Source organism: Macrotis lagotis, chromosome 2, assembly GCF_037893015.1.
Source record: "Macrotis lagotis isolate mMagLag1 chromosome 2, bilby.v1.9.chrom.fasta, whole genome shotgun sequence".
Classification (NCBI taxonomy): Eukaryota; Metazoa; Chordata; class Mammalia; order Peramelemorphia; family Peramelidae; genus Macrotis; species Macrotis lagotis.
Window position 1 is genome coordinate 78586940 of NC_133659.1, and position 14756 is coordinate 78601695.

Here is a 14756-nt window from a genome sequence, read left to right on the forward strand (position 1 = left end):
TTCAGTAAATCTTTAGAACTGTACTAATAATGTTTGGAATTTTGTGATTTGCTAGGAAATTGTGAGCTAGAATTTAGAATCTTTTCTAAAATGACTTTTTGTTCCTGTAAAGTGAATGATGGTCATTCTTCTAGCTCTGCTGAACGATACTTTTATAGAAGGGGTAGTAGACTAAACAGAGTAGAATTCTGTTCCTTTATATATTTCATCTTGGAATGATAAGAAAATAACTGGAATTGTGTTTCAAGAACTAAAATCATGTCCATATTCAAAATATCTTGAATTTTTTATAGCTGGATCTTATATAGAGAATTTTTTTGTTTGTTTTTTAGAGAAAAATTTTTTAGGATGTCTTTAGCAAAGAAAAATGTCTTTAGTAAGTACTGTTGTATGTGGAGTTCTTTTTCTTTGTGGAAAGTAAATTAGCATATTACTCAGGTGTATCCACAAGTAAACTAATCTATTTTCTACAATTTTTTTCTCTTGAGAACTCAAGAGAAAAACTCTTTTTTTATTTTTTGAATTATAAAGATATTATTCGAGTTTTACAGTTTCCCCCCTAATCTTACTTCCCTCACCCCACCCCCTCACAGAAGGCAATTTGCCAGTCTTTATATTATTTCCATGGTATATACATTGATCCAAATTGAATGTGATGAGAGAGAAATCATATCCTTAAGGAAGAAGCATAAAGTATAAGAGATAGCAAGATCAGACAATAAGATAGGAGTTGGGGTTTTTTCCTAAATTAAAGTTAATAGTCTTTGGTCTTTGTTCAAATTCCACAGTTTTGTGTGTTTTTTTGTTTTTTTTTGTTTTTAAGAATTTTTCAAGGCAAATGGGGTTAAGTCAATTGGCTTAGGCCACACAGCTAGGTAATTATTAAGTGTCTGAGGCCGGATTTGAACCCAGGTACTCCTGACTCCAGGTCCAGTGCTTTATCCACTGTGTCACCTAGCTACCCCCACAGTTCTTTCTCTGGATACAGATAGTATTCTCCATCTCAGACAGCCCCAAATTGTCCCTGATTGTTGCACTGATGGAATGAGCAAGTCCATTAAGGTTGATCACCGCCCCCATGTTGCTGATAGGGTGTACAGTGTTTTTCTAGTTCTGCTCATCTCTCTCAGCATCAGTCCGTGCAAATCCTTCCAGGCTTCCTTGAATTCCCATCCCTCCTGGTTTCTAATACAGCAGTAGTGTTCTGTGACAGACATATACCATAATTTGCTAAACCACCCCTAATTGAAGGACATTTTACTTGATTTCCAATTCTTTGCTACCACAAACAAGGCTGCTATGAATATTTTTGTACAAGTGATGTTTTACCCTTTTTCATTGTCTCTTCAGGGTATAGACCCAGTAGTGGTATTGCTGAATCAAAGGGTTTGCTCATTTTTGTTGCCCTTTGGACGTAGTTCCAAATTGCTCTCCAGAAATGTTGGATGAGAGAACTTGTTTTTCTTGCATGAAAATAGTGTCCATCATTGCAGTCTGAAGATTTTTTTTTAATCTGCTAACATTTTGTAACTTTCTTGCTATTATGGTACATTACATCCCCAATATCTTTACCAGAAATACATACTAGAAAGTTGTTTTGAAAACTAACCATACTAACATAGTATTTTCTTAAAATGTTTAAATATATGTCTGATACACCCTTTCAAGATAAACATTTATTATCATCAGTAAATGAGCCTCTTTGGGGGGTGGGGAAGTTCTAATCAAATTTTCTATGTATTTTCCTCCTACTGGAAAATATTAATTTGTGTGTGTTCGAAAGAATGCAAATAGCTTTTAATAGCTTAAGAGAAAACTAGATATGTAAAGAGCCAGGGATTCAGTTTGTTCCGTAATAGTACCTTTTGTGACTTTGAGTAAGTTGTAGTCCCTTAAATCTAAGGTTTTTTTCATCTCTAAATTAAGGGCATTGGACTGTATGACATCTGGAATTCCTTCCAGCTCTGGTTCTCTGATAATAAAGATGCACTTTTCTTTTTCAAATAATAGTTTCATCTTTATTTACACAATAACAGCATATGGCCTGCATTATGATCGTATCCATGGCATATTCCAACTTTATTGATCAAATATATGTGAAAGTGCTTTAAAGAGTCTTAAAATAATTGTGAGATGTCATTACCTAGTGCTCAGTAGTGCTTTGTAAATAAAACAGTTTTCCGGGTGAAATCCAGCTTTCAGTATTTGAACCAGATTGATTGGTTTCATCATTTGTTTACAGTAAAGAGCCTTGGAAGTGATCTACTTCTCGGCTCCCTTCATGGAAGTTGGACCATTCAAATTCATCTTGTTTCTAGATGGTCTTGTAAACATGCTTTAGGAATAAGCACTGTATTGAGGAAAAACATGTGAAATGGAAGTCTATAGAGTAATTCTCTGATCAGGATATAGTTCCATTTTATCTTGTGTATCATGAAGTTTGAAGATGGTATCTTTGATTTTCAGCATTTGGCCCTGGCTGATCTCTCTTCTAAACAGCTTCCAACCCCATGAAGAAGATCTCTCCAGCACTAATGGTGAGGATTTCCCTACTTTTTCCCTGGGTTCCATAAGTGATAATAGTCTTATGGCCAAATTGAATGAATTTAGGGCTTCGCCTAAGTTTAGCTGAAAGCAATCATATATTTTTGTTATTCATTATGGTTCATATGCTTGATTGTAAACTCCTCAAAGACATAGGTCTTTCATTTTTCATCTTTGTATGCCCAGCCTTGAACATCAGGCCTTACACAATGCCCTGTATACAATACGGGCTTAATAAATAATTATCAGATAGGATATTTAGTTTCTTTTTCACTTCACATAGATTTAGGTGGGGGAGAAGAAGAGGAGTATTTTTTGATCTGAATAGGTACAAGTTGCTCCTACAGGGTCATCCCATAAATATTTCCTTATCATCCATACATTTCCCCTTATTCTTTCCACTTAATTACCATCCATAGTTAGCTAGAATTTTCTACCCTCTCATCTATCATCTTCTCAGGTGATCCAAGTATTAGCCATAACAGAAACAAATGAGATAACAATTCTTTTGAAGTTTGACAGCTTTGGGTTACATATGAATTTAGGAGAGGTTCATTATTTATCATTTCTTGAGCTGTACTATGTTTTGGATATTTGTTCCATTAATAACAATTTTTATATTTTTGTATTTTTTTATAATACAAATTTCATGTTGCCAATTTTTCATTTATTAATTTATTTTTTAGCTACTCCACTTCCAGAAGAGTTTGAGTTACAGGGATTCTTAGCCCTAAGACCTTCTTTCAGGTAGGTAACAATACTAAAATGATGGGGGTAAACAAGCAATTCTGGTGAAGGGACAATATACTTTTAAAGATGTAAGCTATATGAGTGGCAACTAGTAATAAAGTCTCTTGACTTTTGAAGGAAATAGCATGTACCATAAATAGAAATGCTAAATAAATAAGGAATGAAATGAAAGAGCAATTCACCATTCAGTAACCAGCAATTCACATTCAGTAAGTCTTTATGCTTTTATCAGAACTGAGAGGAAATATAAATATTAAAATTCGTGTATTTGACAATTATATAATTCCTATAGTTATTTATGCTGCAGTTTCAGTAATAATGATAAAACTGCAAGCATGACAAGAAATTATTACAGATTTTATGTAGCCTAGCTTTCATTAACCTTCTGAGTACAGGTCTTTATCTTTTGCCTCTGAATTTATTTGATTATCAGATAAACTTCTCATGGTCAAGTATTAACAATATTTAGCCAACATAACTGGAAAAAAAGTATTGGCAGTGTTGGATTCAAAGTGATGGTTGGATGGGGAAGTAAAATTCATTTATTGTAATAGACATACTATACATTTTAGTAGCTTATGACTGTTTTGAGGTGCTCTTAACATTTTCCATCATTCAAACTATTTCCCCCTAACCGCCCCCCTCTTTTTTAATGCATGATAATTATGTTCCATATTACTTAAAATAAAGCTTAACTAATTCATTTGTGATCAGACTAGAGACTAAGCATAAATTTATCTTAGGTATATAAGTTTATTAAATATCCTAATAGTGGAATGATAAGTATTTATTTAACACGCACCATAGTGTGGGCCAGGAACCGTGCCAGCTGCTAGGGATACATCATCCTTTTCTCCAAAAATAGCAAAAAAAAATTTTACTTTCTTTAAGGAGCTTATAGTCTAATAGGAGTGTTGACAGGCAGACAATTCTTTACGTGTGTGTGTGTGTGTGTGTGTGTGTGTGTAATAATTTAATGATTAGAAATAAACAGAAGGAAGGCCCTAGAATTAAGAGGAAGGTTAATTGTAGAGAGTGAGATTTTTAGCTCACACCCAAGGGAAGTTAGTAAAATTGTTGAGAAATATTAAAAAGGTTAAGTTTTCAAATAATTTGTGGTGAGGCAAACAATTGATAATGCAAATTAAGAATCATTTTCATCTTTTATTTGTTTTTTCCCAGTTAAGAGTGTGAGCTCCTTGGGAGCAGAAACTATTTAGCTTTTCTTTTCATACCCAGCCCTTAATAAATAGTGCTTTGCATTTGGCATATTGTTAAGCACTTAATTTTTTTTCATTCATTTATTCTTCTGTTCATAATGGCAGTTTAGCTAGCCAAAGATTAGTTTCTTTGTCACTTGTTGGCTGCTTTGTTAATGCTAATTGTACTTAAATAAGTTCATTTTTAAATTAATCTAAACTTGTAGAACATACTTCCTCTCAATTAGTAATAGTTAAGCATAGTCTATGATTCTTATTCCTTAAAAATATAGAAGAGGAAAAATTTTCTATGTAAGATATACATTAAAAGGAATATTTTCCTTCTGATTATTAGCTTTTGGTGACTTGTATATGTTAAATTTAACCAACTAGGTGACAAAGCTCATCTGGCTCTTGGCCTAGAGTCAGGAAAACTCATCTTCTTGAGTTCAAATCTGGCTTCAGAGACTCAGTAACTGGATGACTCTGGGCAAGTCATTTAACCTTTCCTCATGAGTTTGCTCATCTGTGAAGTGAAATGAATAAGGAAATGACAAACCACTCTATTATATTTATCAAGAAAACCCCAAATGGTGTCATGAAGAGGCAGACATGACTGAAAAATGACTAAATAAGAAAAACAAAATAAGTACATATTATAGTTGACAATGTCCAGAAAAATATTTAGCTGTTTTCTTAACATATATTTTGCTGTAATAATGCATTTCCATTAAAGTTTTCTTTCTGAAAATTCATTTTTCTTCCATTTAATGTAACATTTATTTTTATATACTTTCTGTGTTCACACCTTAGAATTAATTAGCAGCATTCATTAAAAATGAGAGCCTGAAAAACCAAGTTCCACAGTTGCATAATTATAATCTAGGCAAATTATTGAGCTATACAAAATCTCAGCTAAACAGTCTTATATAACATGAAGGGGAAAGCCTTAATTTTATAGAATTAAAAGATACAGAAGGAAGTATAATCTGACAGCTCCAAATAGCAAGAAAGATGTAAAACTATTACTTTAATATGATGAATTTTTGCACTAATGAATCATTTTTTATACTGCATAGTTGATTCACTTCAGCACTTTCATAGTTCTGATGTTTGCTGTGGGTCGAGTATAAAATTTTGGAAATAAAAGGAACTTCACATATCCTCTAGTTCTACCTCCTTTCACAAGGATAATGCAGCTTGCCCAATGTCATGCAGCTAGTCTGTGGTAGAATAAGGAATCTCCTATTAGTAATTACCCTGTAGTCAAAAAGGTTGTAGTCATTTGAGTTAGGTGTGCCCAGTGCATATTGGGCAAGAAGTATTTTGAGGCTAATTTTATTTATCTTCTGTTTCCTTATGTCATTTCTAGGAATTTAGATTTCTCCAAAGGCCATCAAGGAATTACAGGAGACAAAGAGGGCCAACAGTGGCGAATTCGCCAACAACGTTTGATCTCCATAGGGAAATGGATTGCTGATAATCAGCCAAGGTAATCCACCCCCAGGGCTTTTGTGTCCCCCTTTTCTGCCTACTTATTGAAGTTGTGTTTTGGCCTTGTTAAGTCATTAATAAAAGCCTGAAGTTGAAATTGACTTTATGGTAACATCAAATTTAATCAAGGACCAATTCATATTCCCCCACATGGAGATTTATATATGATGTTTATGTGCCTAGAGAACATATCTTATTCCCAGACATCATTGTTATGGTGGACTTGTAGTGTATGCTGCACTGACAGAGGGGCGGGTGTGTGTTGTGGGGGGGGGGGTGTAGAGTAGAGGGAACAGGATGTGTCTGGTGGTGGTTGTATAAGGCTCTAACGGAAGAAGAGGAAAGTTTGGAACCTCAAGAGGGGACTGTATCTTATTCTTATCAACTCTGCCAGACACTCTGACTGACTGTTGGACTATTCAGTTGTAACTTAGTAGGTTTGCGTTTTTCATCTTTGGGTTATTTTTTCTTTTCTTTTAGACTGATTCAGTGCGAAAATGAGGTAGGGAAATTGTTGTTTATCACAGAGATACCAGAGTTATTACTAGAAGACCCCAGTGAAGCCAAAGAAAACCTTGTCCTTCAAGAAGCCTCCCTTGTGGAGTCCCTGCCTGTTGAAGGGAGCCCTGGGCTCAAATCCGTGCTCTCTACAGGCAGAAGTGTGAGCACCAACTGCGACACTGCAGAGAAACCCATGGTCACTTTCAAGGAGAACATTAAACCTCGAGAGGTGAACAGAGAGCAAGGGAGAAGCTACCCACCCAAAGAGGTGAGAAGGGACTATAGCAAAGCCATAGCAGTTACTAAAAGTGATGGAAAGAAGGACAACAACAAGAGGAAAAATGAGACCAAGAAATGCACCTTAGAGAAGTTGCAGGAAGCAGGAAAGCAGAGTGTGGCAGTGCAGGTAAGAGGCGCTGGACCCCAAGCTGTCATTGTGCCCCAACCTGCCTGTTGGCCAGAGGATGGGCTTCAGTCCTCCCTTGGAGCCAAAATGCATTGGAGCTGGGGGAGAACCAGGGGATGGAGTCTGGGCTTTGGGAAGGTTCTCCCAAAGGCCCTGATTTGGGTCCCATTCATGTTAGCTAACAGTTTAGAGTTAGCATAGGTTCCACTTTCATCCTAGACTCCTTGTAAAAGAGGAATTTGATCTCAGCTAGAACCACCATATAAAATTGAAAATTACACTTCTGTTTATATTTTGTTGAAGGACCTGAGCATGCTTGCCATCTCCCTCTCACTTAACACAACTAGGAAAGCTTATTGTCCTAGATGAATCTTGACTTTTTAAATGCAGTTTTAAAAACACATTGTATTGCTATTTCCTTGAGTTGCATGTTTTGCTTTTTATCATTTTTATTACCTTCATTTCTGGGTATGAGCTGTGTACATGTGAAGGTGATAACATATTTTTATACACACATCCATCCATACACACATACATATATACATATTCCTCCCTTTCCTCTCCCCAAAGGACCATCCCTTAGTGCAGGGCATTTAATAAAATAGTTTCCCATGTCTGGAAAAAAAAGGTGGGGAGCGTTGCATTTTTTTTTTTATGTCAAAGTGAGGACCAACCTGTATCACTACAATTACACATCCATTTAGTTTTTTATACGTGTTATTTCCATTTTCATTGTTGGAACCATCGTGTGTGTGTGTGTGTGTGTGTGTGTGTGTGTATTAGTTTTCAGTTCTGCTGACTCCAAGGCCAGTGCTTTATCCACTATGTCACCTAGCCACCCCGAGTTCTGCTTTTATTTCAGTGTTTCACCAGTTGATATGTCTCCCCATTCAATTAAATTAGCTCTTTCTAATGATGCTGGTTTATTAATTTTTGTTATAAGATCAAAGTAAGACAGGAAACCATGAGGTTTCGTGTGAAGGGGGAATTGAGGGGGGGAAACCAACCAATCAAAGGAATAAAGAGTCAAGAATTGGGAGAAGAAACAAGCATCGGACTGCCACAGTCCTTCCCCACAGGTACAGGCTCAAGGCTATCCTTTTATTTCCCAGCTAACCCAGACCTGCCTGCCTAGCCTGTGGCTAATATTTGTCAAACTTCACTGCTACTATCTAGTCTCCTGTCACTGATAAATCAAAATGCCAAAAATCTAAAGTGCCACTTTGAATTGAGGATTTGAGGCAGAGATGACAAATAACCATCTCTGGTTGTTGAGACCCAAACCCCTTCAGTTGTGTGTATTCATGGTGTGACATCAGTCTAGAGAAGATTGGTGTAGAGGTGGGGGAAGGCAAGGCAGACTGGTGGTCAGAGCTTGATTGTGTCAAACCTGTCTGAGCTTTGTGAGAGCAGCAGCAGTCAGCAGAGTGTTTGAACCCCCACCAGCTGTGCCGTTGGGAAGGCAGGCCCCCTTGCTGAACCTCAAGTTCCTCATCTATAAAATGATCAAGTTGAATGAGGTGATTTCTGCCTAGCCTTCCATCACCCAATTTGTGATCTCTCAGATTATTTTGAAGAATGGAGCCTTCATGACCGGAGGTTAGCAGCATCAAATGATTATTTGCACATTCTCTAAATGAGTAAAATGACATTGTGTAAAAGTAGTCGTTGATTTTTGTTAAATTTATGTGCTAATAACATGTAACTTTCTGACCCATTATCTATTTTCTTGTTCTAAGTGCCTGTGAATTAAATTTAAAAAAAATTCTACAGCAATAATATTGCCTGTGGTAAACATTTAATATTTGTTGATTTTAAAAAATGTTAGATCACTGACCTGGTAAATACCTTCTTCAAAAGTAGGTCTTTCTTTCTTACCCTAACTTCTTGTTTCTTTCAGTCAAAATCATGAGTTGCCAGTTTGCTTTTTTTTTTTTAACAGCATTTCAGACAATTTTTCCTCCTCTTATCATTGTAGGTAAAATCTCAAACTGAATTAAGGAAGACCCCAGTGTCTGAAGCTAGAAAAACACCTGTAACTCAGACCCCAAGTCAGGCAAGCAATTCCCAGTTCATCCCCATACATCACCCAGGAGCCTTCCCTCCCCTTCCCAGCCGACCAGGTAAAACCATTTATTCTCTGGAATCTCTTCTTTTTAAGGGCAAGGAATATTATCTTCTTTATCTATAAATGTCTACCTGGGTTATTTAATAGCACTATCCCATTAGATACATTAGGTTCTTAATAAATGTTTGTCATGTTAAAGTGGCTCATCTTTTACCTCATTCAAGGTGTATGAAAGTGTATTCATGAAAGCAAATTCATGTGCATTCTCTAGTAAAATGCCAGAGTTAGAAAGTTTTCTCTTAAATACTTTAGTTTTGTTTTTCTATAACATTCCTCTCTGTGTACTAACATCTGCATGCATCATTTGAGTTTTGTTACCAACAGACAGCAGGATCTTCCTTAGAAAACTCTGGAGCTTGTCCTGCTTTTCGTTGTCCAAATTAAGCAGGGGCACAGCTCTTGGCGAGTGGGCTTCCTGGATAATCGCCCGGGCTCTCTTTGTAGTCTTGAGGTTAAGATGGAGACTGACTCTATGTTGTGCCTTTTGTCTCATCAAGACATTCATCCCTTGGGCTCTAGAGAGGAGAAATGGCCAAATGCCCTTCCTTATGTTCTGGATGACATTGTGGTGGGCACATTCTCTTTAGCTAAGCTGTCTTTCTTTTTCTATTTTAAAGGGTTCCCACCCCCAGCATATGTTATCCCCCCTCCTGTGGCATTCTCTATGGGCTCAGGTTACACCTTCCCAGCTGGTGTTTCTGTCCCAGGAACCTATCTTCAGCCTACAGCCCACTCTCCAGCAGGAAACCAGGTGCAAGCTGGGAAACAGTCCCACATTCCTTACAGCCAGCAACGGCCCTCTGGACCAGGGCCAATGAACCAGGGACCTCAACAGTCACAGCCACCTTCTCAACAATCCCTTTCATCTTTACCAGCTCAGCCAACAGCACAGTCTACAAGCCAATTGCAGGTCCAGGCACTGGCTCAGCAGCAACAGTCTCCTACCAAGGCTGTGCAAGCTTTGGGGAAGAGCCCTCCTCATCACTCTGGATTCCAACAGGTAAAATTTAAATGGGAATACTGTAGTTACATCAGAACACCTAGCAGGAAGGAAAGGAAATGGTTACTGGGATTCTATTCTGATAGGTTCATTTAAATGATCATTTTTATGGGATGTGTCCTGTCCCTGAAATGGAAGTGTGACTGTTGGTCAAATATTTATGAAGTATCTCCTATGGACCAGGCACTGGTGATACAAAGGGAGAAGACAGTCTCTTGCCTTCAAGCATGCCTTCAAGCAGTTCATCATCTGATGGGAGAGACAACATGCAAACAAACATGTATAGACAAGCCTCTATTCAGGATAAATGGCAGATAAACCCTTTCTGACCCATTGTGCTTGAAGAAGAATAATTCTTAAATCTTGACTAGCGTTTTTTCTTTCTATTCTCTTCCCTTTTACATTCAAAGCCTCTTGTGGGATTTTCTCTAAGATTTGGCACATGTTTGCATGGTGCATGAGAAATGGCACTATTTTCTTTTTTAATCTCAGGGTACTGAATGAGCGATGTTGACAGCTTTAAACTTGGTCATTGCTACCTGTGCTAGAAGCAAGAAAACTCTTTGGCCTCTGAGATGGTTAGGTCATGAAGGAAATTGTCCATGCCTGAGCTTCATGCTCTAAAAACATGTAAGCAATGACCTAAATGAAAAGAGATAAGGCTCAGAAGTCTGGACCCTGCCATTAGTGAGTCACATCATTTGACCAGACTTCCCTTGCTCATGTGTACAATTCAGTGGTCCCTTCTAGCTATAAATTAGTAGAATCTACTGTGGTCTAATATTTGTCATAAACAATGTTGACATCCTATTTTCATCTTGGGTCAAATCCATTTCCTTTTTAGTATCAGGCAGATGCTTCCAAACAGCTGTGGAATCCACCTCAGGTCCAAGGCCCATTAGGGAAAATCATGCCTATGAAGCAGCCCTACTACCTTCAGACCCAGGACTCCCTAAAACTGTTTGAGCCGTCCTTGCAACCTCCTGTCATGCAACAGCAGCCTCTAGAGAAAAAAATGAAGCCTTTTACCATGGAGCCATATAACCAGAATCCCTCAGAAGTCAAAGTCCCAGAATTTTACTGGGATCCAACTTACAACATGGCTGATAATCGAGCAGTGATGACCCAGCAAACTAGTGTGGACCGCCGAGGCAAAAGGCCACCTGGCGTCTTTCCCTCTGAGCAGGATCCGGTCCCCAGGATGCCATTTGAGGTGAGTGTGTTTTCATGTCCACAGTCAGAGGTCCTTGTTTGTAAAGAGCTCTCTGATATTGCTGCAAGGAAAGCTTCAAAACAAAGGACATGTTTCCTTCTCATTTACCTAGAAAAATGAACTTTGATCCAGTTCTTTTGTATGGTGCAAAAGAATGTGTTGAGGTGTTCTGATGATTTCTCTTCTATATTTGATTGCCATAGTAAAGATGGTCTAGCAGAAAATGTGTAGCATATGGCATCTTAGAAAAATAAATAAGTGACATGGGACTAGTCTATCAGGGTTGACTTGACTATTGTATAAAAATAGGATTACAGGTTCCCTTCAGTTTTTTAAACCAGAAGTTATTTCTTGATAGGGACAGAGAGTCATCTGTTTATGACTGCCTTTCTTTGCCCCATCTCCTACACAGACTATGAGTAGGTCATTAGACATGAGCTGCTCCTGCCCCTGCTAAGCTCACCTGCTTCTAGGCCCCTTCCTCAAACCATCAAGACAATAACCTGGGTTTCTGCTCAGTGCTTGTTGTCTTCTCTCTTCCTGTTTGCTTTGTTGTCTTGTTCTTTGCTCATCATCTCTGTATCACCATGTTTCCACCTAGTAGAGCTCTCTTCTCCCTCACCTAATAACCTATGCTTTTTTTTTTTGTTTTGTTTTCAGTTTCTTCTTTCCCCCTCAACCTTTCCTGTCTCCATTTCAACCTGTTCTTGTTCAAACCCCTTCTTCTCTCCTCCCTTACTGCATCTCACTGTGCTCCTTTCTGTCACTAGGACCCCAAGAGCTCCCCTCTGCTTCCTCCGGACCTGTTAAAGAGTCTGGCTGCCTTGGAGGAAGAGGAAGAGCTGATTTTTTCTAACCCTCCTGATCTTTACCCAGCTCTGCTGGGGCCTCTCGCCTCTCTTCCTGGACGAAGCCTCTTTGTATGTATTTGACATAATTCTGCTGCTGCTTGCTCTAATGCTGACTCCTTTCTGAGACTTTATTTGAAATCCATAGATTGAGATTTCTTCTTCCTTGGGTTTCCAAACAACATTTCTTTATTATCCTTAGACCTAGCAAAGAGAGAAAGCATGGAAACATGTTTTCAACTTAAAATAGCCCCTAAATATTTAATTAACTATAGCTTGAATTAAAAAACAATATAGTGGGTATGATATACATAAAGAATTACTGTCCTTTCTATGCAGGCATGACATTGCAAAGCTCTCTATTTAGTTGGCAATTTTATTTTGGACCCCCAAAACTTGAAGCTTATTTTCACATTTATTGAAGGAACAGCACAGTTCTTGAAATGTACTCATAAAATGTAATCATATATCACAGTAAATTTTTTATTTGTCCTGGATCAAAAAAGCTTGAATTAGAATGTTTGGAATAGAGAGGTCTAAGGTAATTGGACATGTGAGAATTCTTTTCTATCCAGCTGATAATTTCGGGGTTGGGGTGAAGGGAGGGAGGGAGGAAAGGAAGGAAATAACCCAAATCTCAAGTCAAGACTGATTTCCTAAACAGAGTGGGGAGGGGAAATATTCCTATTTGTAAATATCAACTGTAATAGAGATTAAATGGCAATCATGAAGTTTGTAAACATCTGTAGTTTAAAATCAGTACATAAAATTTTTATTTTCGAAAAATTGAAAGCCACCCTTGTCCAGGTTTGAAGAAAAAGTTAATACATCAAATTGATGTATATCCAGGGACAATATATAGTTCTAAACACTCATTAGCAAATTTATTTTCATTTTGGAAAGTTGGGAGAGTAAAGCACAAATCTCTATGCTTATTTTCATCCATATAGAAATTGTTGGCGACTTTTTGAAATAAAAGTTTGAACCCTACTTGTTTGCTTTTCCTGAAAGCCAGGGACAAAAACCTAGGGATATTTAAACAGATTATTTCCGTTCCATGAACGCGAAACTTGAGATTCATCACACTACTCCTGCTCCTCACACTGAAAACCACTAAAAAATTTTTGTGATTAGCAGTGGGAAGAGCATTTTCAGTCTTTTTGTTTTTTCAGTAGGTTATAGCAGCAGTTTTTTAGGCTATCAATAAAAAGCAGTTAGCCATGAAGCAAGCATGCATGCTACCCACCCCACCCCCAGCTTAGAGAGTAAGGGGAGGAGATGTCCTGCCACAAGGCTCTCCATTCTTTTTCTCCTACTGCTTTGTTCTCCTGTTCTTCCTCTAAATACCAGACCTTTCTGTTCACTTGTTTCCTAGTGGCTGTCATCCTTATAACCAAGTAACCAAGCAGGGATTGAGATGAGTCTGTGTCTAATTTATTTTTTTGAATCCCTCCATTGTCACCTTTTAATGCAATCTTCCCATGGCATTTAAAGCAACAATACTTTTGACCTCAGAAGTCTTCACCACTTTATTCTATGCTTTATTTGATGTTTTCTGTCTGAAAGTGCCTTGTATGTAGGTGCTTGATAACTATTGACTTGGCATAAATATATCCAGTGGAGTGGTTCATTTTTACTTTTTTTTTTTAAAGTTATGACCAATAGTTTGTTGGGCCTGACCTAAAATTTGGACCTGGAATTTTATTTATTTAGCTAATTTAGTTAACCTGTGAAGGGAAGCTGGCAGGTAGAATGAAAGTGATCCTATTTTCAGTCATTAATAATAATGCTATTTGCCAAGAGCTCAGTGAACCAAAAAAATGCTGGAGTAATTCATTGTCTGCTCATTGAGGTATTCATTTTAAAAGGGTGGTTATTTTCTTGAAAATAGTCTATAATGGGAACGGCTAGGTGGCACAGTGGATAGAGCACTGGCCCTGGAGTCAGGAGCCCCTGAGTTCAAATCCGGCCTCAGACACTTAATAATTACCTAGCTGTGTGGCCTTGGCCAATCCACTTAATCTCATTGCCTTGCAGAAACCTTAGAAAAAATTAGTCTATCATGTATTCTTCTAGGTCCCTGAGGGGGGAGGTACCTACATCTGAAAGAGGATTTTAATAATTTGCCAAAACTTAGTACAAGATTTAATCTTCTGATGTGTGAAAGTTATGGTTTGCTTTCAATTGGTGGGAGGAAACAAGCCTGTCTTTATGTAACAATCTTTTGTGATATTAGTACATATGTTTTTGTCAGATCATTTATTTAGTTCTTAGTTTATGGCAAGCTCTTCTAATTGTTCACAATTTATCTTTGTGGACATTAGACCTGTGGTAAAATAGATGGGATGAGATGTAATGATATGGTAGCTTTTAAGTTCTGTTCCATAACATTTAAAGACTAACAAGGGGGGGAAAGTGCAAGAACTAACTTGATGAAATCTTTCCTTTTTGGGTCTCTGAAGAAGTCCCTGTTGGAGAAACCCTCAGAACTCATGTCTCATTCTTCTTCTTTCCTATCCCTCACTGGCTTCTCTCTCAATCAGGTAAGCTCTAACAATTAAGAAATCTGTTTTGCATGCTATAGAAACATTCTATATTATACAGGATGTTAGAATTCAATATTGAATTTCCTAACTTTGTTTACTGAATTTTTCTTTCATTTTTCAAATTTCT

The 14756-nt window shown here is 37.6% G+C and overlaps 1 protein-coding gene across 6 annotated transcripts in view; it reads left to right on the forward strand.

Annotated features, from left to right (window-relative positions):
- The window catches only part of SMG7 (SMG7 nonsense mediated mRNA decay factor), a 118282-nt gene that overhangs the window by 98408 nt on the left and 5118 nt on the right, over positions 1–14756 (forward strand). For 2 of the 6 annotated variants that reach the window (XM_074222204.1, XM_074222203.1), the window contains exons 11-19: positions 2467–2537; positions 3231–3291; positions 5866–5985; positions 6468–6894; positions 8873–9017; positions 9640–10022; positions 10867–11235; positions 12006–12155; positions 14546–14626. In XM_074222204.1, coding sequence (XP_074078305.1) covers positions 2467–2537; positions 3231–3291; positions 5866–5985; positions 6468–6894; positions 8873–9017; positions 9640–10022; positions 10867–11235; positions 12006–12155; positions 14546–14626 — 1807 coding nt within the window. The remainder of the gene's footprint in view (positions 1–2466; positions 2538–3230; positions 3292–5865; positions 5986–6467; positions 6895–8872; positions 9018–9639; positions 10023–10866; positions 11236–12005; positions 12156–14545; positions 14627–14756) is intronic. The other 4 variants (XM_074222207.1, XM_074222205.1, XM_074222208.1 and 1 more) reach the window with 4 other exon arrangements.